This window comes from Coffea arabica, chromosome 11c (genome assembly GCF_036785885.1).
Source record: "Coffea arabica cultivar ET-39 chromosome 11c, Coffea Arabica ET-39 HiFi, whole genome shotgun sequence".
NCBI lineage: Eukaryota > Viridiplantae > Streptophyta > Magnoliopsida > Gentianales > Rubiaceae > Coffea > Coffea arabica.
The window spans coordinates 32,385,736-32,409,797 of record NC_092330.1 but is presented as its reverse complement, the minus strand read 5'-3'; the positions used below and the strand labels follow the sequence as shown (position 1 = coordinate 32,409,797).

Here is a 24,062-nt window from a genome sequence, read left to right as displayed (position 1 = left end):
CCCTTGGTAGAAAAATTTTGTTCAAAAATAAAAAAATGTAATCGCGATATTAGCGTCTTAGCTAAACTAATGGTTAAGAATTTGTCTGATTCTAATACAGTTAGGCCTGTCTTGGTTCAAGAAGAAAAAAGATTAAAAAAACAAAACGGCCAATTGAAGTTTGATGGACCAAACAAAAACCTAGATGATGAGAAAATTTACTTGTAAGAGTATAAAATGCATCGTGAAATTGTGATTAGATAATGGTCAAATTCTACCAAATGTAAGGTTGCTTCCGTCAACCACTGAGCTTAGCTCAATGACCACCACCAAAAGCTGGTAGGATGGGAGGTTAAGGGATCAAACCTTACCCCTCATTATTGATCACAAAAATGTGACAGGCCACTTTAAAGTGGCTTTCAGACAATTGTGTAATGTACTTGTCTGGACCGGTAGGTGGTTCAGTCTTTTCCGATTTCTTCTGGATCTCTTCGGGTTTCCCTTCCTGTAGCATAGAATAATTGTACGTTTATCATGTCGACAAAAAAAAAAGGTTGCTTCTGTCAAACTAAATCACAAGAAAATTTGCCGGTCACAAGCTTGTATCCATGTCTCATCTCCAAAATTCATCATCTGCAATGTCAAGTGTGTCAAGTACGTTCTCATCCAGTCAACAGTTCAACAACCTCCTATTGCATTGAACAAGCTAATACTAGCATATCTCTATAGGGATTGGCCTGTTTTCAAGAACTGTTTTCGATAACCTCCAAACACTTTTTCAACAGCTTTTTAATTTCGCGCACTCATTTACTTAAGAAAGGTGCTGGAATACCCCCACTAAACAGCCATCATTCCTGTGAAAAGCATGCATGATACTGAGGATCCTGTTCAAATGTGCTTGAAGCCATAAAAGTGGTTGCAAGATTAAACCATGATTTAGGGTTAAGTTGCAAAATACTCCCCTGAGCTTTCTTTGGGTGGCAAAGTGCAGCACAACTTATCAGTTTTCCGTAATGTACCCCAATCAACTTGCCACCAGGAGAGTTTAATGAGTAAAAAGTCTTTATTCTATCGTTTCGATAAAAAAAAAAGTAAAAATTCATTAGTGTCAATAGATCTAGTTTTAAGTGACCAAAACAGTCTTCTTCTTTTACAACTGATTTATACACATATCAACAGCCTTTTCATAAATGCGAAGAGAGAGAGAGAGAGAGAGAGAGAGAGAGAGAGAGAGAGAGAGAGAGAGAGAGAGAGAGAGAGAGATTTTGAGTTTATGTGAAAAAAAAAATTTATTTATATATGACAAATTATAGAGGAAGAAGTACATTTTATCCACTTAATTATATCTAGGGACACAAATGACTTTTTACTTATTAAATTCTACAGGCGAGTAGTTGGTTGTATATCGCGAAAATTTGATAGTTCAAGGATTTATAGTGCTGAAATTGATAGTTCGGGAGGCACTTTGCAACTCAAAGAGTGTTCAGGGAGGTATTTTGCAATTAAGCCTGAACTTTTATTAACTGAAGGATGGCATAATAATTAATACAAGACAGTACAAGCCCGTGACGAAGTCAAAAATTGGTCCACCTATAAGAATCCAGTTCAATAGTTACCCCCAAAATATAGGTGATCCATGATGCTATACAAACCTATTGATAAAGCATAAGTACAGAGATCAACAATGTCCTAACCAATAAGCCACACTATAGGTCTTTCGTCATACCTCAAATTATTGGTTAAAGATCATTCAGTTGTTTCAAGTTTCTACTCATAAGTCAAAGAATAGGTTTCTTTTCTTTGGCCATTTCTTTATTTCTTTATTTTTTTTGGTTGACAATTATATTTTAAAACCTTGGTCCCAATTCTCAAATAAAAATTTCTTAAAGGCCACTTAACATTTATGGGGAAGATACGTTTAATATGTTGATTCTGATTTGAATTGAAAATGTACAAGTTCCAAATCTAGTTTCTAGTCAAATTCTAGATTTTTCTGTGATCTTTAGTTTTTGGTAATACCAATATTTAGTCCAGAAAATGGTACCGGCCCATGTAGATATAAGCTAATCAAATACTCCTAGAGTAGTTGGTCATATCAGGGAGAGAAGCTTTCTTTGGGTGTAGGTTAAAGGATTGAATCCCTTGGTTTGTATTTTTGTTCAGGATTTTCTAAAAATTTCACCAGTATGTGCATAGGTACCCGTTTGATCCGATGGTGGAGGGTTCAATCTCCTCCGGATACCACTTTGACCCCTTTGGATAGCTTTCCTTGGATGCAAGTTAAGGAATCAAATCTCTTGACTTGCATTTTTGTTCAGGATTTTTTTTGAAAATTTCACCATCGCGTGCATAGGCATTGATTTGGTCCAATAGTGATTCAATTTCCTCCGTATTTCGCTTTGACTTTTTTGGATCCACCCCTTTCTCTTAGTGTAGAGTAGGAGTAGATGTAGAATGAAAAAAAAAGTGCAGATATAGTTAATTCTAATTAAGGTCATTGAGTTAATTCTTTTGCTTATCTTCCCCCAATTACTCTAGATACCCCTCCTAAATGCTCATTAACAAGTAGTCCTCGTTAGACATTTCTTTCACTTTTTTGACAACTCCAAAGTGGGAACTGCTCATGCTTAGTTCATCCATACTAAACTAGATTCACTTCTGGTCTAAGTTTAGCTGAATCACAATATATCATTCACTAATTTACGTGGTGGAGCTATTCCACTAAACGAAATGATTAAAGGATTTATCATTTTTTCAGGATCAAATCACTAGAATGAAAAGAAGTTTACTTCAGACAGTTAAACGCTGGTTAATGAACTAACTCCAACTGTAAGAATGATTAAACCATTGTCCATATAACTTCTCTGTTTGTCTGTTCAAATGGCTCGGAGAAGAGAGGTGGATAGAGGTGAATGTCGAGACAATCCACACAGAATAGAAGGAAGGACGCACGAATGAAGAGCATGCAGTATTTACCAGAAAGCTTCGATCGTTTCGAGGCCTCTCGAGTGGCAGGCTCTCACAAAGGAAAGACCAAAATTTCTGATTCATCTCATTCTCCTACCTGAACAAAGACCTATATGAATATGATAGTGAATATTTCTTATGTGCTAACATCATGGTTTCAGCAGCAAGAACTTGTATGCTAGGATGAGCAGCTGGCAAGGAACATCTATCGCTGATAGAGCAGCGAATTGAAAATTTGTTCTAACTGAATCCTTATTCTAATTTAACAAAGATACCTTGATCACTGTTACCCGATTCTCCAACAACGTGCTAACATAACTAATACAATTTATGTTAATTGTATCATAGCTCCCAACAGTTAGCTATATTAGAGCATCCTGATTATATCCAAGTATAACCACCAGGAGTTTCCAGTTAAGAGCAATTAGCAAGAAAAGAGCTACTCTCTTTTATGTTTCCGTGGGATGGTCTGTTTACAGGGAAGCTTGAGTTGCTGGGATATGCACTATCCATCTTCAAGTAGCTATACATTTTGATCCGTCATCGCATTAATTTTTGCAGTAGCAAACGCATCACCATCTTTCTGAGTAACACAGAATGCTCACTTCACCTTTGCTTGTGGAGATTATCATCACAAACAAGGTTATCATCATTAACCTCTCTTCCCAGCATTGGACCTAGCATCCTTTTACCAATGCCTTGACACACAGACGTGGTTTTGAACTAAAAAGCATTTGTGGAAGAACTGACACACCAACCACCACACTCTCATTAGGAATCCCAGAGAGTGGCAGAACCTCAAGCAGCACAGCAAGCTGCAAAAAGGTTGATAGAATAAGCACATGAAACTACAACAGCCAGGAAAAGTAAAGGAATTATGTTTCTTTATGCTGGTATTTTAGCTTTTACCTCAGGGCACTTCAGATCTACAATTGAATCTGGAACAGCATCTTTAACAGCAGCTGCCACAATGCTAAAACATTTGCCACGGTCTAAGAGAGCAGATATTTTGGAACCATTTGAAGTCACTCTCACATCCTTCATCTCAGTTTCCTCAATTCCTCTTCTATTGTACCCAACTGCAAACTGGATAGTCATGAGACCACAGACAATTATACAGCATAAAGTGAAAGATCTCTCTCATAGGCACTCATATGCCTATTCCACCACCCCCTTCCCCATGGCCCCAACATCTTAGAAATTGCAGATGCTCATGCAACAGAATTAATGATCAACCTGCACAAAAATAAACTTCAGGGCGTACCTTTACTGGCTGCGTAACTTTGTTCTTTTTATCTTTCAGAAACTGATTGACTAGCTTTGACACTATAGAGTGTACTTCCTTCTCATCTAACCTACAAGTGGCTTGGATAGGGAATATACGGTGGCACCATCTGCATCAGATGATTAAAGATGCAATTAATAACCAAATGCATCACAACCAAAGATATTCTGAAAAAAGTAAATGTTGAATGAACAGAGAACCAAATAAATGCCAGGTAAAAGAATTGGCTATCACAAAGAAAGTTACCACCTACATTGAATAGTCCTATGTACTATATCTTCTGTGTCTGTTTCTATGCGAGGTAAAAGAATGGGCTATCACAAAGAAAGTCCTCAAATGAGCTCTCTTTGTGTGAGTGCTCTGTGTGAGAATGTACACTCTTATGGAAGACAATTAGTTTGGGAATACCACCACTACATTGATTAGTCCTATGTACTATCTCTTCTGTGTCTGTTTCAATGCGAGGTAAAAGAATGGGCTATCACAAAGAAAGACAAACGTGGAGCTCTCTTTGTGTGAGTGCTCTGTGTGAGAATGTACACTGTTATGGAAGACAATTAGTTTGGGAATACCACTACATTGATTAGTCCTATGTACTATCTCTTCTGTGTCTGTTTCTTCTTTTTTTTTTCCTTTTATGTTTTTTGCCTGCTTTGGGCACTATTTTCTTTATTCTCTCCTTTTACTTTCCTCTTTGACCCAAGAAAGGCTATGGGAGAGTTCTCATGCAGAGAACAGTTGAGTATGGCAAAAGAAATAAAACCCATCCGCCCCCCCCCCCCCCCAACCTAACACTAATTTTCTCTTTCTTTGCCAGAACTTTTTTCTAGCATGCAGTTGTTTTGTCATAAGTTTACGATTCTGATGAGGCTCACGTTTCGCTGGGTACACTGTCTACTGCTCTCATGTATTGTGAGAAAGAATTACAAATGTATAGCCATACAAACTCTTCTGAGTAATGCATCAATTATCAGACAACATGAACTTATAGAAACAAAGAAAGCCATAAAATTTCCATAGGTTTCTGTAACATGTTTTTGCTTATCAAGAGGAAGCTTGCAGAAGATAAACTCCAATAGCAAATGAATGTGCTAACTATGCTATAATAGACTGCAAAAGAGGATAGGTGGAGCCAAATCAGAGAGTGGTTTTCTTGAGATGTAACGTTGAGTCAGTTGTTTATGCATGTTGACAACAAATTTCTCCACCTACAAAGAAACTCACCATCCAATCGAAGAAACAACATTAAAAGGAAAAAATATGTTGACAATCAGGACTTGAATTCTTTGCACAAAATGGAGTCCTAATGTTTAGCATTATGTAATTCCCTGGCAAGATATCACTACTAACCTTTGAAAATTAAGCATGATATGGGACTCCGGTACTAAAATGCTACTGCAAGAGACTGAGACCAACAAGCAATTTCCTTGATAATCCTAGAATAGCTTAATATGGAAAGCAGATATCAAATAGAGTGACTCAAAATGCTGTAAGCTCATATGTTACAATATCAAACCATTTAAACAAGCACATACTGTCTAACTTTTCCTGCTTTCTCTTTAGATTCATGGCTTTTATCTTTTGTTGAATCTTTGTTTTCCCGTTCTTAATCAAACTATGGATCTGAAGTTTAGATATACCTAAATGACTAATGCTTTTGTCAAAACAAAATAAAACTCTGCAAAAATGTAGTACAACAAGCCAGACAGTTGGATCCCAAAAGATAAATTGTTGCCAAACAAGAAGAAATGGTCCTTGGAAACAGCCGATTGTGAAAAGAAAATCAATAATAATTTAAACAGAAATCACCAGCAAAGTCAACACCTTCACAATAATTTTGTTTTCCGTATATGATGTAATGTATGATCACCCTTCTACTGGGAATGGAGGTGGTGGAGAGAGAGAGGGGTTGGCTGTCCAATGGACAAGATTCTTTGCCTTAAAAAAATGAAAAATTAGAGACTTCATCTAGCCTCATCAATCAGGGTTTGGTAGGGGAAAAAGGCTGATTTAGAATGCTGCAACCATTTTTTGGTTACCTGCTGCCTAACTTCATTGCAATGATGCATTTGTATCCTCCAAGGACCTCAGTCTAAAGACTTTCAGCCGGCAATATCAGAAAGCAAATAAGTCTAATACAACAGCAAGTAATTTTGAAAGCAAAACACCACACTCTATGCTGAAATTAATCTGGGAATATTGCAAGTAAAAGAAGAAATAAGAAAAACGTGCATTTGAAGCAACCCTTGAAAACTGCATCTGTGACTTTCCCCTATGATATATTATTTATATTTTATTTTAAAGCTTCTTAAGATAGTAGATTTGATGCTGCAACAACAATATACCAGAAATTGCTGTGAACTTCTTGTATGTTCGTTTACTACCATAACCTTCTAGCAATATCTCCACTTTGTTATTTCTTTTACATTTTTACCACATTTTCACTTGGTTCTCTTGCCATCAAATAAGCACTTTTTCTCGAACAATATAACCATGTTACCACAAACCCCATACCAATTAGAAGACGTCAATTGACATAGAGGAAAAAGAGCAAACATAAGAAGGATTTGTCAAAATATCCCCCAAAATCAAAATATATGTAACAACTACTTAAAACAAATTTTGTAATGCATGCCTTACAATCTCTTGCTAATAAAACAAGCTTTAAGTACAGAGATCCGGATAAAGCTAAGAACATTCAAGGTAAGAAGTAAGAATCTTACTGTGCTGACTTTAGGCTCCCACTTTCCCGCAACTGAATGATGTTTTGCACAATATCAACAATGGCAGGGTGCTCCCCCTTAGGAAAGATGAAGAGGAGTAAACCACTCCTGGTCAACTTGACTAGCGAAAGTGTATTATTTGTTTCAGTGTGACTTATATTATCTTTAACTGAATCTGGAAGGAGCGAGTAAGAGTTTTCTGTGCATTTACCTGACATTTACAGGTTGTGGTCAGTTATTTCAGAAGACGTAAAAGCAAAAGAGTTAGAATTACTATAGTCATTGTAAAGTTTGAGGAATTTTGCACTAAAGTTGAACTTCTAAGCTTATGGACGACAAATGTGCTTTCAAATATTTGTACTTTATATGATATGTAAGTGGGATGTGAGGATCCTATAGGAATTTCCCCCTTTTGTCCTTGTTCCTTCCATTCTTTTATCCATAAAACCTTATCTTATTTCTCATGTTACTAAAGCAAAGAGAACTTGATGCATCCAAATCCAGGAAAAATTTTTCAAACTTCTTTTGAACTTAAAGAAACAGCAAGGAAGACTACAGAAGTTTCTCATACCAATGTCAGTAAGCTGAAGTAATTGTTAGACTTGCTATTTATTATCCAGAAGATTGCATTTCGGTCTACTGAAAAAAGATGGCAGGATTTATTTTCTAATAATGCATTTCAATGGTGCCTAACATCAGGGAAGGTCATTTCATTGGATATTTCTGTTGACTGTTGAGACCCAGAGGTATGAACTTTCCAATGCCTTCAGTGAAGGTCATTTCATTGGGCATTTCTATTTATAATGACAGTTTAGGACCCAGAGTTATGAACTTTCCAAATTGAAAATTATGCAGATGTTTACTTTGTTTCTTGACATTGAATTAGAATAAAAGGACTCAATTTTTATTTTTTTGTGTGTTATTTGGCACCTCAAAAATGGTGATTATGAGGTCAATAGCAGGACATTCTAATTGCTTTCAGTTTATCTTAATTTTTTCCATCATTAATTTTCTTGGATAATGAGTCACTTTTAATTTTTAATAAGCATAGGAAGAATTGAGTTATGCTTTTGGTTGAATAGAGAAAAAATCAAGCATTAGTTAATTGTTGCTGCCTCAGAATACTACATGGTTGACTAAATAGAAGTAACTATTTGTAATTGTCAATGGCTATGGAAATTATTAGTAACATCTAGGTGAAAAGCAAACAATCTCTCTCATGCACTTCTATGCATAGTATTACCCCTAAATGAATACAAGAGGAGTTACCATTTATTACAGCAACGAAAAATTTTATAGAGCCTGATGTTTAGTAGTTGCAGTCCTTGCAATACTTCAAAGAAGTTTGGATTACGTCAAAACAGTCATATTCTTTCTTGAACACTAACTTTTCGTGCATGTTTAACTTCCAGAATAACTTTAAGTTGCAAAAAGACAGAGAATGAGAGAATGATTTACCATATTTCAAAAAGACTTATGGGTAGTGGAAATCCATGGTACCGATTTGTTATGCAAAAGATGCAAAACAGCGAGAGTACGAGCCAATAAAAAGTGTTTAGCTTGGCTTAAGATCAGACATTGAACCTTCCAACACACTTGACGCACACTCAAGGGCAAAGAGTCCTACTCTTACAGCATTACTTTCTCATCAGTTAATCCAGTACTTGACACACTGTTTATCCCTTGCTTTCCAATCTTATCAGTTACACTGGTGTAGTTATGGTTTAGAGTGCTGGTACAGGAAAACTTGCACGTCAAAATCTAGGTGGTAGAATGGTACTTGTGGTAGAGAAGCGGAAAGCATAAACACAGCAACTAGGGTGGTCAAACTAGTGGCTCTTTAGGATGGCTTTGGTAGACTACCAAGGTATGCTAATACAGCCATTTCTAAGGCTTCTAAGGTACTTGAACTGTTGTTTCTCTAGCTAATAACGACTAGAAAACTTGAAATAATGCATGAAGAAAAAGTATATTATCAAGTAGTCAAACAAGTTTGCACTTCAGTAGTATCATTTTTCCCAAAATGCAAGGCCTCTGTGTTTTTTGTCTAAGCACATGCCATCCTACATCTAGGGTTATTGACAATGAAGCTATTCATAATATTATTAGGCATATCTGAGTATTCTCTTTAACTTAATACGTTGTTCTTTATTACAAGCAGATAGGACTAAAATCACTTGTGAAGCATGTTTAGTCCTTCACAACTCCAGACCCTTTTCATCACTATCTTCTATCCTCCATCTCCACTATTTTCCTTTCAGTCTTGTGTGTCAACAGACTTGCTCTTTAAATTGCTTGGTATCATCCGTCTGGGATTCTATAGCCAAATAAGATGATCGGAAGATTACATGAAATATAGAGATCTTGACCGCATTAATAGATCTTTATCCCTGATTACATGCCTGAGTTTCTCCATTTACAATTATACTGGTCATACATGTCTTTAAATGAGAAGTTAAAAAAAAAAAATCGGTACATAGCACAATCATATTTTGTTTGCTTTTCAAGTTAACAATATGTCCTCTAGTCTTGGTGCATTTTGTTACTTATTTTGTAAACATGATTTCTGTAATTTTGATAGCATAGATAACTAATATTGAATGGTTCCAAGATATTTGGCTCCACTATCTACCTTAATGGGGAAATTAAGACACCATAACACCTACAAGTTTTTATTGTAAGTACCAAATTACAATCTCTTTCTGATTCTCTCATCACTTCTGTGAAAAAGAAAAGAATGATAGATTGTTCTGCTCCAGTTCTCAGACCATACAACAATATGGGGCTGTTGAAAGAAAGAATAGACAATGGAAATAACACAAATTCTTGTACGACTTTTTTAGAGTACACTCTGTTCATTCATTCATTAATTTTTGGGAGGGAAGTTCCATTTCATCTATTCTCTACCTGCTAATAATTTTAATTGCACAAGTTTTCTTCAGCAATTCTTTGTTGCTTGCAATCCACCAAATCTTGCCTTGAACTTTACTCTTGTACTAAGAAGCCAAAACCTTCACAGATACGTACCTCTCACATAAACTATTTGTAGCAAACTGGGTACACAGAAAATTTTTGCTAAAGGCTCAGTGGGGGGGAGGGGGTTGGTGTTTAAGCATATGGGCAGTATTAGAGCCTTTTACAAAGTCAAACAAGGCTAAATAAGTATGTTTCAGGGATGCAGCTATCATAAGGTATTTTCTTTACTCTTCTCCTTCTATTTACTTCTCATTCCCTGTTTTTATAGTCACATATTGTTTTAATAAACTTGTTCTTATTTTTTCATGCATACAAGTCATATTACCTGTTCTTACAGACAAATCCGCACCCTCTTCATTTTCTTTGTAGATTGCAGGTAGTTATACATGTTAATTTGCATTATCTGTATGAGCACGTGTATAAACTAAAATACCAGACTTAAACTATTACCAGGTTCTCCAAAGTCATCGGCCGCATCTTTCCTCTCCAAACTGTTGCCAAGTTCCTCCTCTGTACTTACAGATATTCTCCTCTTCTTAGCTGACATATTCACATCCAAACTTTCAGAACCTTCAGCATTTAGAATACTCAAAGATCTGACATACTGCAAAGCATATTAATCGTACAACTGGTCAACATCTCACAGAACATAAACGCGACTTGAATTAACTTATTTAGTTTACATACACAACAAGGTATGTAAGAAAATGTACTGCAATTGCAGGTAACAAGACACCAAGCTGATTTCCACACTTTACACCCTCTAGATGCAAGCAGATTTCCCATTGAGATAGTTCAGATATATGAAATTGGATGAATCAATCAGATCATCAATAAAAAAATTTAAAAAAAAAAAAGAAAAGATGGTGAAGAAATATCATGCATGCTGATTCTGCACAACTTCAGTAGCATAAGTATATAAAAGACATAGGCTATTGTCTTCAAGGATTACATTTCATTAAACTGCAATTTCTCTGCTAATAATCATATCAAACAATTATGTCAGAATTGCTCCCAAACTTGAGTATTCTGCCCCAAGACCATCTGTTGTACAATCAATTTCTGATTATCCTTGTGCTAGTTGTCACTCTTTTAACCAAGATTTCATAAACTAACACAGCTATCAAGATAGAACCTGGTTAGCAAAAAAGTTGTAGAAAGAATCATTCTTCTAAGATCAAAAGTGCTAAAAGTCAATCAAATTTTGTAAAAAATTAATGAAAAGAAAAAGTAAAGAATGACGATAGATCACCACCAGCTAGCCAGACTCACTTCATTTCTCCACCAGTTTCCATGAGAAAACAGTTTACATAGAATAGCCAGCAAGAAAGTTTCCATGAGACTCACTTCAGAGGGACTCTCATCTTTAAAAGTCAATAGTTCGATTGGTCACAGATATTTCTGTTCTCATGGAATTCTTCAGGTTTCAATCACGAATCAGGATATAAAAGTCTTCTATACTTGCAACTGATGGAAGTAGAAGAATACAGATAGTTGTTGTATCCTAGAGCTCTATTTAGTGCACAACTTCAGCAACTCACTATTCCAACAATATAGAGCATGCTTCAAGCTTAAGACCCATGCCCAGATAACAAAGCACTTCCCCAGCTTTTGAAATCCATTAGAAGTACACTAACATAGCTTCTGACTTACACAGGCTGCTGATAAGTAAAAATGTCCTGAACTCTTTTAACTGATAGTCTTAAAAGCAGCAAACTCATTTATACAAAATTTGAACACAAGCTTTTAACACTGAATGTTATTTGACAGTGGGGAAGATAGGTTGAACTCTAACTTTCTCATTGGTGTATATTCAAGGACAGGAAAAGAAACTACCACATGCAATGGAAGATGAGAGTAAAAAGTCAGGAAGAAAGCCACATATGACAAAAAGGTTTAGGACATCACTTCCAAGACAAAGATGCATAAAAAATTCACCAATGAATAACTTAAATAACTCCTTCATGGATGGCCTAACAAAACTGGGTCTGTGGGTGCGTGTACAGTAGTACATGCAATATGTACCGGGCTTCAGCTCAGCCCTGGGGACCAGAATATCTTATGACAGGAAATTGAGGTGACGAATCCCAACATTTCAATTAAAAGCCCTTCCATCAAAGTCAATGAATAAGCCTATGGTCTCAAACAACAGCCGAAGTGTCATCCACTGTCAGTTTACCCAATACCCATAACACATAAAATACCCATAAGCTGCTAAAGCACCACAAATTTTAAGTCTACTGAAATATGTAGAATTTAAACTTCTAATAAATAACTCGAGATCCTAAAAAGATTACCCATTCTTCAAAGTGGGTAAATTGGATCTTCAGCCAAGTTCCCAAGAATATTTAAATTTACTCTTCCCTTAAACTCTTCATTGGTTGCATCAGTCGTGAATATTGATGGCATGCATAAAAAAGAATAGAACGCATAATGTGTCAATATATCAACATCAGTTTGAAGCCCTAAGAAAACATTCAGCACACACAGCTTTTATAAAAACTCCATGAAGTCAAAAGAATAGAATCTTGCAAGCACCAGATGCACTCCTCCCCATTCTCCAAGTTGGTTCATTACTTGTCTTCCTTTTGCAACAAGAGAGGTCCAAGAAATAAAAATGATACAGGCTTTGGAGAGGACTTCAAATACAACTGAAACTCATTCATTTCTTTCACATAGTGATAAGCCTCAGCAACGCTTGGCTTCTGGTGTAAATATATCCAAAAACAATTCCAAACAAGTTGTCTGCCACAAGATTTTAAGCTAACTCTAAATTGTCCACTTATTATTTGGGCCCTAGAAGAGTGCAACATCTCATGCCTATACAGTCCCTTTAGGTATGAATAAAAAACAATTATCCAAAGCTGCTGCAATGAAGAATGCCTTTTTAATGTTAAAAGCAAAACTGAAGCTTATATATCTATTTCTTGAGAACTCAAAATAGATGATTGGCAATCAGCTATATATTTCATGCATATAATATCTGATGTCTCAAATGCCTAACAAAATTAGACTAATGGTCTTCTCCTTCCAGAAATATGATCACTTAAGACCATGTCATTCTTTAGAGAAATATAACCATGCACTTATTAAATTGCTTTTATGTTTAAAAACTTTTTCTTACGGCAGAAAATATTGCATATCTTCTATCTATTGTTTCTGATTTATTTTCAAAGAAAACAATGCAAAGGTTCCATATTAGTAAGGTGAATTTGTGCTTAACCTGTATGAGTTATGTGCTCAAGCTTAAGATAAGGTTAATATGTATCCATAAGAAACTTCAAATTCAAGGAAATTGGTAACTCATATATATATATATACTGGAAAGCTGAGTGATAAAGAATTTAAGCAGTGTTGCATTTTGGATGTCGAATCATGTCATTTACTCAAGAAGGCACAGCAGACTTAAGCAGTCACTCGATTGAACCAAGTGACAAATGACAGTGTAAGCAAAACAAGTTGAATAAGACTTGTAAACAAGGACTAAACCATACTAATCTGTGACCTAAAAATGCACCGGCTACAAATAAATGGATGAAGTGGAAGATCATAAGCAAAAAAATTGGAAGCCAGCTACTAGACTCAGAAGTTAATAACCTATTGGCAGGATAATTGACATCTTATCCTTCTGTTTGTCTGCAAACAGAAATCTTAATCAAGTTTAGAACCAAAAAATCATAAACGTTTTTCCTAGACTAAGTTCAACAGATGGAAACAGTGTTGCGTGCATAATTTTGCCATTATTCTCACAAATGAAGACCATTAGCATTACACTTCATTTCCAAAAATTTATCGCGTTAAAACAGTAAACAACTTTAGTTTGTTTGTTTTTCCCCCCTCAATACCTAATGCATTTGAACAACACAACATGCCTGTGCCTACCTTTTGCATGGCTCACCCAGTTCTCCAAACTTCATCAGTTTTATCAATTAGTCGCCATCCCATTCGCCGTTTACTTATGCTTAATCATTCAAACATCTCTTTCTTTAGAAACCAATTCCGTAACATTGCTACTCTTCATCTTAAACCAAAACAATTACAGCAGCGAACACATTATACCAGTAATTCAAGTCCGCTACAGTCTTATTCACTTACAAATACCCCAAGTTCCCAAACTTGCCCAGAATTTAAGAATCCCATAAAACCAAGTTCACTAAACCAATTTAACCGTCCTGATTCTCAAGTCAGCATGAATTTTCTTTATATCTAAAATTTCCTTATTTTGACATTATTCCAGAGAACTGACAAGAGACAAAACCAGCAGAATTCATTACCTTTTCAAGAATTGACATGGCTTCTTTTGTTGCACTCTTCTCCCTCTCTACATAACAAAGGAAGCATTTTTATCAATCACCACACTGCCCAGGCTATCCCAAACAATCAAATTGAAAATTTTCAAAAACCCAGATGCAAATTACATAAATAAATGCCAATAAAGTACAAAAATAACAAAAAAAGAGCATAACTTTCTGGACAGAAGAGATGGGATGAGAGGCCTTACTGATGGGGCAGGTGATGAGGAATCCGGAGTGGGAATGACTGAGGAGAGAAGAAGGGGCGTTGTAGTCAAAACGAGGAATGGTGATCACAGCAGAGTGCTGCTCCCAGGGCTTCAGCTCCTCCTTGGTTTTCAGTTCCACTTTCATTGCTTCTTCTTCCAATTCTTTTGCTTTTTCTTCTGTTTTTGCTGTCATAAGTTTTTCAGCCATTCTTTTCTGAGTCTATCGGTGTTCATTCCCAGTATTATTGATCATCTTTTGTATGGCAAATGAGATTTATATTTATATTTCGCCCCCTCTTTTGTATGGCAAATGAGGTATTATACCCTAGTTCTTCCACTTACTTTACTAATAAAATGTGATTTATACTAAATGATTTAGACCCTCTTTAATAACCCAATTCAGCAATTAAATTTAATAAGTTCAGATCTGTACATCTTGAGACACATTTGACAACCAAAAATAGAATGCCCAAATTAATTAAGTAACGTTGAATTTTCTAAACAAAACTTACTCTCAAATATAAGTAATAAGTTATTCATTTACTCTAAAATACACTCAAATAGATTGGATTTAGCGTGCATTTGATAAAATTGAAATTTGAAATTTTAATCCGAAATTTGAAATATGAATCTATTAAATTATTGAATTGTTAAGTACTAATGTGATACATTTAAATGTATATCACATTAAGTGATAAGTGAATAACTTATCACTTATTTTTTAGAGTAAGTTTTGCCTAGAAAATTCAGTATCATATTATTTTTTGAAGCAAGTTTTGCCTAGAAAATTTAGTATCATTTAATTAATTCGGATGTGCAATTTTTGGTTATCAAATACGTTTGAACATGTTAATATCTAAATCCATTAACTTTAAGTGTTGAATTGGATTATCAAATAGGGCCTAATAACAATTCAACCACTTAACTTAATGGAATTCGAACTTCAAGCTTCAGTTTTCAAATTTTAATTTTATCAAACACACCCTTCTTTTATCCAAATTCTACCAAATAGAATTTTTCTACAAATTACTACCCTCACAATTCACAAAGTCATTTTAACAATTGAATCTATTAACTGATGTCAGTCCGTTTGGACCGTTGTGTGATATCAAAGGTGAAAAAAAAAAATCACATGTGTGCACAAAAATAAAACAAAAAAAAGTGTAGATTTTTTCTTTTGGAAAAAGGGAGAATTGTAGTTTTAGTCTCTAATTTTTAGCATATGTGCTAAATTAGTCTCTAATGTTTCCACCAAAATAAATTTGGTTCTCAAAGTTTTTGGTAGTAGGTACATTCAACAATGATGAAAACTCAATAATGACTAGTGGTCAAATTATTTAACAATTTTTTACTTTGTACTTTTGAACCCTAATGTTTGAAATTTTAATCATTTTAGTCGCTTAAGTTTTCAATAGTGATATTGAGGATATTAGAATAAAATAAGATAAGAATTACACCGCAATTGTCTTAAATGGGTACTAGCAATTCTAATTAAAATTTTTTATTTTTTTACTTCATTTATTCATGCCACTAATGTCTCATATACTTCTTCCCTTTGGTATAATTGGTCTCAAATTTAGTATTATATATGTAATTATTGTTTTATACTATTAGTAATTAACTGATAATTAACCCATAATGAGTAAAAGCACTTCATATTAGTATCTATGATTGCTAGTTTTTATAACAATTCCTAACTATAACAATTTAAGGCCTATATGCACAAACCATGCAAGAACTGGCATGAAAGATAATAAATTTTATATTAATACTAGAATTTTCCTTTTTTATTTATATATTATGTATATATTGTCATTTGATTGTAACTTATTCAAAAAATAGCAATAAAACTCTTTAAGTTCAACGATGTTATTATCTCGATATAAAGTGTTTTTATGAAATTTATAGGGATTTAGGATGACATTTGTCAAATCTTTAAATCAATTCACACCTTTTTTTTTTCTTTTTAAAACTCCTAACAATAACTAGAAACTTAAGAGACCATATTGATTGAAACTTCAAAAATTAGGGACTAAAAATGTAAAGTTAAAATCAGAAAATTTAGAGACCATATTTGTTTTGCTAATACATTAGAGACCAGTTTGATCTACAAGTCAAACATTGAGAATCAAATTTGCGTTTCTCCCTTTGGAAAATTTTGAGAAGCAGTAATAGAAAGATTTAAATTCTTAAAGACATATAAGTTTTGGCAAATTCACATATTCCTAATATCTAATAAAACACATGTCATAACCGAAATTACCAAATTAACCTATCCAACCAAGCAAGCCCCAACTCTAATCGTCTGATCCCCAAATTCCCTTTCTTACCCATTTTGAGAGGGAAATGAATTAGCATCAAAATCTGTGGCAATCCTTCTAGGACTATTACTGGGGCCTGGGGCCGAGTCAGTTTGAACTCGGCTCCAAGAAAAAGTCAAATGAGCCTGACCTTTCATTGAGTTGGGTTAAAATTGGATCTAAATATTAGTTCTGAATTAAATGTGAGCAGAGTTTGGATCTTATTAGGATCAAACCCGATATAGGCTTGACCCTTTAATATGCATATATATTAATTATATATAATATATTTATATTTTGATATATATATATATACATAAGGAATATTAAATATACAAAATTATGTCAAAGATTTAGTAGGACAAATCTCAGTATGAGCAAATTGAGGACCTTTGAAGATGTATTGACTGTTGATTGTGTTTTATTATTATTTTCTATGTACATAGAATTAATTGGATATATTATTGTTGAAAAATTCTTGGTATTATATACTTTTTAATGAACTGTTACTGGTTTCTATATAGTTTTAATGTTGTGGTTCTGCAGATATCAAATTAGTTTAAAACTTAATAATTATAGTAATTATATTAAGGAAGTTAAGGAGTTATAAGTGAGCTTGAGTTAAGTCAAAATTAAACTTATAATCTGAATATTTTGTAAGTCAAGTATAAGTTTCATATTTATCACTTCAAATCTCATAATTCGAAACACAAAAATGGTACTAACTATATGAGCCAAATCTGAGTTTGTTAAACCTCACTTCACATGGCCCAATGACAAGCCTAAATCCTTCCCTTTTTTGATTTAAATGAAATTAAATTTAAACCTATAGTTTAGTACTCATACTCTTTTGTACCCAAACAACCTTTTGACCTTTGAAAAAAATTACCCAAAATACTACAAGTTATCTTCACCTTGATTAGAATTATGTCAAGTAATCATGAGAGTCAAGTCACATAATCGATTTTGTTGTCTAGGTTCTATTTTTCTTTTTTTGTTTTTGTTATTCTAACTGCAAAAAAAAGGTTCCTAATCGCAATATAACTACTATGATTGATCATGGAAGTATATTGTTTGGATTGCATTTTCTGGAAGGGTATATTGTAACACTTTTTTAGATGTAATTTATATGAAGTAAAAAGATCATTGAAAAATGTATCAAGGAAATATTCCCAAAAAGCATGAGATTTTTGGCCAGAGAATGGCAATCCAAAAAAGCCAGTATATTGGCATACTAGTGCAAATTGACTTCTTTTCTACAAATATATTATTTTTTATAACTTAAACTATCCCAAAAAAAGATCTCTAATCAAAATATTGAATTGTTATGTTCAAACTTGTAACATATATGCTTCTAACAAAACAAGAAAAAAAATGAAAATGTTCAATCTTTAAAAGTAGGGTAAAATACAAAAAAGTCCCTCGTGGTTAAGCTAACCTACGGAAAAGTCCATTATGATTTCGAATCATACATTTTGACCTCTCATAGTTTGAAATAATTTGAAATAGCAACGAAAATCGTCAAAACCAGTTGAGGCAGAGGAAATGACATAATTACCCTAATATATATATATATATATATATAAGCAATAAAAGACCTTATAACAACCATCCTATTAAGTAAACTTACGGAAAAATCCATTGTGATTAAGCCAATCTACGGAAAAAGCCCCCTATGATTACATGTAGCTTTTATTTATTTATTTATTTATTTTGTGCATAGGAATAACATAAGCTATATTTGGAAGTTTTATTACCCTAATATATATATATATATATATATATATATAAGCAATAAAAGACCTTCTAACAACCATCCTATTAAGTAAACTTACGGAAAAATCCATTGTGATTAAGCCAATCTACGGAAAAAGCCCCCTATGGTTACATGTAGCTTTTATTTGTTTATTTATTTTGTGCATAGGAATAACATAAGCTATATTTGGAAGTTTTATTTATTTATTTTATGTATAGAAATAAGGTGAGTTTTATTTGAGAATTTTTATTTATTTATTTTATATATAGAAATAAAGGTGAGTTGTATTGGGAGTTTTGGGTTGTTTTTGAAAATTTTATGAGTTCTAAGGTATTTAATAGGTATGTCAACTAAAATTTTGAATTAAAAAAATTATTTTTCAAGTCAAGGAATCTCAAACTCATTAATTTAAATGACTTTTGCCGATTTTCACATTAATTCAAAATCACGAGATATTGTATTGTATGATTTGAAACCATAAGGGCTTTTTTTGTAGGTTTGATTAATCACAGGGGACTTTTTTGTATTATAATTCTAAGAGTATAATAGGTATATCAATTAAAAATCTATTTGTTTCCAGTACAAATACTCGCAAAGAAACGCGTGTATTTCAAACCCGTTCAAACAATTCCCATCGCTTTCTAAAATAATTTCTAACCTTGAGGTACCGGAGTATATGTTTAAAAACTATAGGGGGTGTTTCTATGTGTTTACTTGATCTCAAGGGGCATTTCTATATTTTACCCAATAGTTAATGGCGTAATTCAATTAACCCAAATTTAGATGGTTCTCCAGCCAGCCTGCGCCACCGCCAGTTCTAACGTCTAAGGAGTCTTTGAACCTGATATCCAATTCTTTTTCACATAGGAAATCATAATCCTAATCCTTCCTTAGTTTGGTAATAGTCCTTTCTGCTCTTAGGAATTGGAGCAATTTCTCCTACGCCTATATATATAAATACACGTTACGATTCTTCCAACTTCCTCACAGAAACTCCTTCCATCTTTTTCACTGATAAACAACCCTCCAACGCCCCTTCCCACAGCCATGGTTTTTCAGCTTCCCACAACCGTTTCCAGCCATCACAACCCTGTTTTGCAGCCGAACGAATGTTCATCTACTTTGTTCCAAACTATCGCAGCTCCTGCCTCCGTCGTTTGGGCTCTGGTTTCCGACTTTGAAAATCCTCAACGCTACAAGCCATTCGTGAGATCCTGCAGAATCATAGATGGCCAGGCGAACCAAGTCGGATGCTTACGCCGTGTGGATGTCGCGTCAGGACTTCCAGCCTCCCATAGCATCGAGCGGCTCGAGATTCTTGATCATGATCAGCGCATCTTCGGGTTCAGCATTGTCGGCGGCGACCACCGGTTGTCGAACTATCGCTCGATCATGAGCCTACACCCCAATGGCGGCAATGAGACGGTGGTTGTGGAGACTTACGTGATTGATGCAGCCGAGGCCAACACGAAAGAAGAGACGTGTGCCTTTGTGGATACGATCGTGAAACTGAATTTGCGGACCCTGTCCAGAGTTGCTGAGGATTTGGCGGGCAAAGCGCAACAACAGGTTTGAAAATCTCAATTTCTTTCACTGGTTTATCTGATTATTAGCTAAGTAATTAGCCTAGTATTAGCTAGGAAGAGAATCATCATAAATTTCAAAAAACAATGAAAAAACCAAAAAGACAAAATTTTTTTAAAAATTAAGAAAAAAAGATTTTGGTTTCCTCCTTTTTTTCTTTTTTATTTGCTAAAAAAACATTGAAAAAATCAAAAAATCCAAAAAAGCAAAAAAGATTTGGCTTCTTCTTTTTCGTTTACTTTTCTTTGGTAGGAAAAGAATTTTCAAAAAAAATTGAAAAATCAAAAAGTGAAAAAAAGATTTTCGTCTCTTTTTTTCTTTTTTATTTGCAAGCAAAGAACAAAAAACATTGAAAAAAAAAAGACAAAAAAATCCAAAAATCCAAAAAAGCACAAAATATTTTGGCTTCTTTTTTTTTTGTTTACTTTTCTTTGGTAGGAAAAGAATTTTCAAAAAAATTGAAAAATTAAAAAAGTGAAAAAAGATTTTCGTCTCTTTTTTTTCTTTTTTATTTGCAAGCAAAGAACAAAAAACATTGAAAAAAAAAACAAAAAAATCCAAAAAAGCACAAAAATATTTTGGCTTCTTTTTTTTTCGTTTACTTTTCTTTGGTAGGAAAAGAATTTTAAAAAAACTTGAAAAATCAAAAAAAGTGAAAAAAGATTTTCGTTTCTTTTTTCCTTTTTTTTTTTGCAAGCAAAGAACAAAAAACATTGACAAAAACAAAAAAGACCAAAAAAATCAAAAAATCCAAAAAAGCACAAAAATATTTTGGTTTCTTTTTTTGGTTTACTTTTTTTAGTAGAAAAAACATTTTTTTAAAAAAAGAAAAAATTGAAAAATGATTATGGTTTCCTTTTTATTTTTTTATTTGCAAGTAAAGAACGAAAAATTGAAAAAAAAATCCAAAAAACTAAAGGATTTTGGTTTCTTTATTCCTTTACTTTTTTATTAGTAGGGAAAGAATTTTTTTTAAAAACAGAAAACATTTAAAAAATGAAAAAAAGGCATTGAATGTCTTATTTTTCCCCAAAAATAGAAAATTCGCTTAGCTCTGCCTGACACGTATCTATCAACTATGCATGAGGTGTTATTGTTTTCAAAAGAAAAAAAGGGTAATGCATAATTTTAAATCTGCCACTCTAATGTCTCATAAATACTCTACACGATCAATAATTAAATCTGTCCTTTTGTTAATTAAACAGCACTTGATTCTTTTTTGCCCCATTTAGCCTGCCTATAAATGCTATGTTCTTAACTTTTTAACTGTTTGTGTGCATTTTAATAGCTACTGATGATCAGTTGAGTTCCTATTAGTGTGTCTAAGTGAGTTCCCTATAAATGTGCCTAAATAGCAGAGGTGAAAATAATAGGTACTTCCACTTTCAGGCATCAAAGTTAGCTATACTTGGGAATCTGTCTAAAGCTACTTCGCACACCTTTGCACGTATAGCAACTAGCCCTGTAATTGTGTGATAATGCGACGGTGTAGCTTTTGATGTGAATGAAATACTAATTGGCCTCTTTCCATTTCTACCTTGGCTTAGAAACTGAAAGAAGTATGAGTTAAAACTTGAAGTCTACGCCTAGTGATTGGAGTTGGCATCTTAATATACTTAATAAGTTGGTGAGGCGATAAAGCAATTAGGGGCAGGTTAGTGCCATGTATCTGTTGTGGTTCCCTGTTCGGTTGTTGCAGAGTAAGCCAAGTCGGGAGTCTCGCTATACCAAATAATAAGTGAGGGTGCACTTGTGGTTCCCATGCCAAACATCTCCTGAGTGAGCCAGTTGGATTCTCAGGAGATCTAAAAATGAATAAGTGCAAAAAGAGCACAAAATAGCACCAAAAAAAAGGTGCTTCTGACAAAAATTGGGATTGCAATTGCCACAAGAGGGACAGCTTTGCAGTCGAAAAACAAAATCTATTAACAAGCTGCAGCCAAGTCCTTGCACTCACACATCAAGGGACAATGGGGGGAACCCCACCGCAACTATAGTGCAGGCCAACCACTGTCGTTACCATTGTTAACGCCCTGGTTCTGGTGAGCAATCCTAGATCTCACTTGGACCTTCGACTTTTAGGTATATTGGGATTTTAAACCAAAAAACTTGGTTGTGGATGGAAAGTTAAGACGAGTCTTGTGAACGTTTTTAACCCAATTCCTGTGAGCATGCCATCTTTCTTTAATATAATTGTCATATGGGCCAATTAGTGTTGAATTCATATCAAATTGTTATGCTCGAACAAATTTCCTTTACTAGGCTAGATGACATTTCATCCCTCACACATGCTGAAGACTGGGAATTTACCAATTATTGCTATTTGATACAGCCTGCTCTACATGTTTTTGAGTGGGAGTATCGTCAATTTTTCCTCGCATTCAATGGCATAGGGGGTATTCATTGTCCAAGGTGACTTGTCTATGATCGTGAAGAGATGGCTTATCATGCTTGGCACTAGAGACATGAAGTTTTTTAACTCCACCTGTGTTGACACAATACATCACACAGCCGGTCCCAAGTCCGGATGAAGGAGGAGGGATTTTTTTTTATGTTTTAGAAGGCAGCTCTTAGCATACGTTCTCAAAATCCTTCTGTGCAGATTATATATGAAAGGTTGGTGAATGCGAGTTTTTTCGTTTCATTCTTCTTGGTAGTGCTGAATTTCTGGTCTTCATTTCATAGTTGATCTGGATTTTAGCATCTATCCCGGGTTATGATCCAATCACATATCTTTCATTCTTTTACTTTGCTTTGTTTTACAACCGCTCTTTACTTTTTCAGAGTTTGTATACTTGTTCACGTAAATCTGTTGTGTGTTAGAGCTGCCAATGAACTGGTTTACTGTGAGTAATCAACATGCACTAGTACGTTTGGCATTGGTAATTGACAGGAACTTTTAAGCTGGTTCTCTTCTGTTCATTCAGTCACCTGAATTGTGTTGTAATATGTTCTTAAGCTCACTTGCTGTTGCAAAGGTAATGAACTTTGTTTTATCTCATGCTGATCTTTCATACATGTGTAGTTTGTATCGGCAAAATATGATACGGAATAAAGGTTACGCTGCTGATATTTCAGACACAAGTTGTACTATTTGGTGTGGCCGAAGTCTGACCGTAGAGTGGCTTTCATATCTTGAATTTCTTTCCCAAATTCGTGTGCTATAGGTAGATTTGCAGCACCATTTTAGTCAGAACAGATGTTAGAGCGAAGTGATGCTGATTACTTTCTAATTTTGCAATTCTATGGGATCAGTCTAATGCAATTTTGTATTGTTACAGTTTAATTAAATGAACAAGCTTTTATAGAACTCGTGGTCTCACATATGGATTTGAAGTCCTGTGTGTAGATTAGAAACTCTGTGAGTGGAAAGTATGTCTTTCTGGCAATGTTATCAGGTGTCAGATAGCCTGCAGACGTGGTTATGGGCCATTACATAATCTTTGGTGAAAATCTCCATATAGTTCTTTGCTTTTCAATCAACACTTCAAATGATAATGCAAACAGGGTATGTGACCTATTGTATGTGAACTATTATATAAATATAGGCTCAAGCTTATGGGCCATTCCTTGACAGTACATAAACTGATTATTGTATACCAGCATTTTTATAGAGCTTTAAGGAATTTTCAGAATTAACTTGACAGTTTACTGATTTGACATAGCCAAATTGCAGATTGAAGGGGGCAAGATTTTGTTGTTCAAATCATCAACTTGATCTACTAGCTAGTAGCTTATTTTCAAACCTGCACTGAGAGTTTTGGTTCAGTCCAAAACTGAGCCCCTTTTTAGTACTAGTACACACAAATGATGGCCATTTTCCTGCTCCAATAGTCCCAAAAAAGTTCATATGCCAATGTCACAAATCTCATGCATAAAATGCAGGCTTTAAAAGAACTATTTGACCAAATAAACTATTCAAATACTCAGAGCACTTGTAACAAAAATGGGAATCATTACTCTAGCTAGAGATGCAATATTGGGCCAAAAG

General features: G+C 34.3%; 2 protein-coding genes and 1 long non-coding RNA gene across 4 annotated transcripts; 2 read left to right on the top strand and 1 right to left on the bottom strand.

Moving 5' to 3' along the window:
• Positions 1 to 3,180: 3,180 nt before the first annotated feature.
• Positions 3,181 to 14,762, bottom strand: LOC113715413 (uncharacterized). Of its 2 annotated transcripts, none has more exons than XM_027239598.2 (7): positions 14,432 to 14,762; positions 14,205 to 14,251; positions 10,381 to 10,534; positions 6,955 to 7,165; positions 4,211 to 4,340; positions 3,856 to 4,032; positions 3,181 to 3,761 (listed from the first exon to the last, which is right to left on the bottom strand). In XM_027239598.2, exons 1-7 carry the CDS (start codon positions 14,637 to 14,639, stop codon positions 3,624 to 3,626), a joined length of 1,065 nt encoding a protein of 354 aa, XP_027095399.2. In that variant the 5' UTR covers positions 14,640 to 14,762; the 3' UTR covers positions 3,181 to 3,623. The 2 variants fall into 2 exon arrangements, with proteins under 2 accessions (XP_027095399.2, XP_027095400.2); XM_027239599.2 differs by having other exon boundaries at positions 6,955 to 7,153; positions 14,432 to 14,761.
• Positions 14,763 to 19,534: 4,772 nt separating this feature from the next.
• LOC113716043 (abscisic acid receptor PYL4-like) lies at positions 19,535 to 20,062 on the top strand. Its single transcript, XM_027240342.1, has one exon. The coding sequence runs from the start codon at positions 19,535 to 19,537 to the stop codon at positions 20,060 to 20,062; it is 528 nt and encodes a 175-aa protein (XP_027096143.1).
• Positions 20,063 to 22,050: 1,988 nt separating this feature from the next.
• Positions 22,051 to 23,381, top strand: LOC140017065 (uncharacterized). Its single transcript, XR_011823381.1, has 2 exons — positions 22,051 to 22,687; positions 23,097 to 23,381. It is a non-coding gene; the product is annotated as an uncharacterized lncRNA (long non-coding RNA).
• The last annotated feature ends 681 nt before the right edge of the window (positions 23,382 to 24,062 follow it).

Excerpts from the sequence above, each read along its gene's own strand:
- LOC113715413 (XM_027239598.2), bottom strand. The coding sequence starts at position 14,639 with ATGGCTGAAAAACTTATGACAGCAAAAACAGAAGAAAAAGCAAAAGAA. Across the intron at positions 4,341-6,954 it reads GGGAGCCTAAAGTCAGCACA|ATGGTGCCACCGTATATTCC; the intron begins GTAAGATTCTTA and ends CATCTGATGCAG. Across the intron at positions 3,762-3,855 it reads TAGATCTGAAGTGCCCTGAG|CTTGCTGTGCTGCTTGAGGT; the intron begins GTAAAAGCTAAA and ends ACCTTTTTGCAG.
- LOC113716043 (XM_027240342.1), top strand. The coding sequence starts at position 19,535 with ATGGTTTTTCAGCTTCCCACAACCGTTTCCAGCCATCACAACCCTGTT.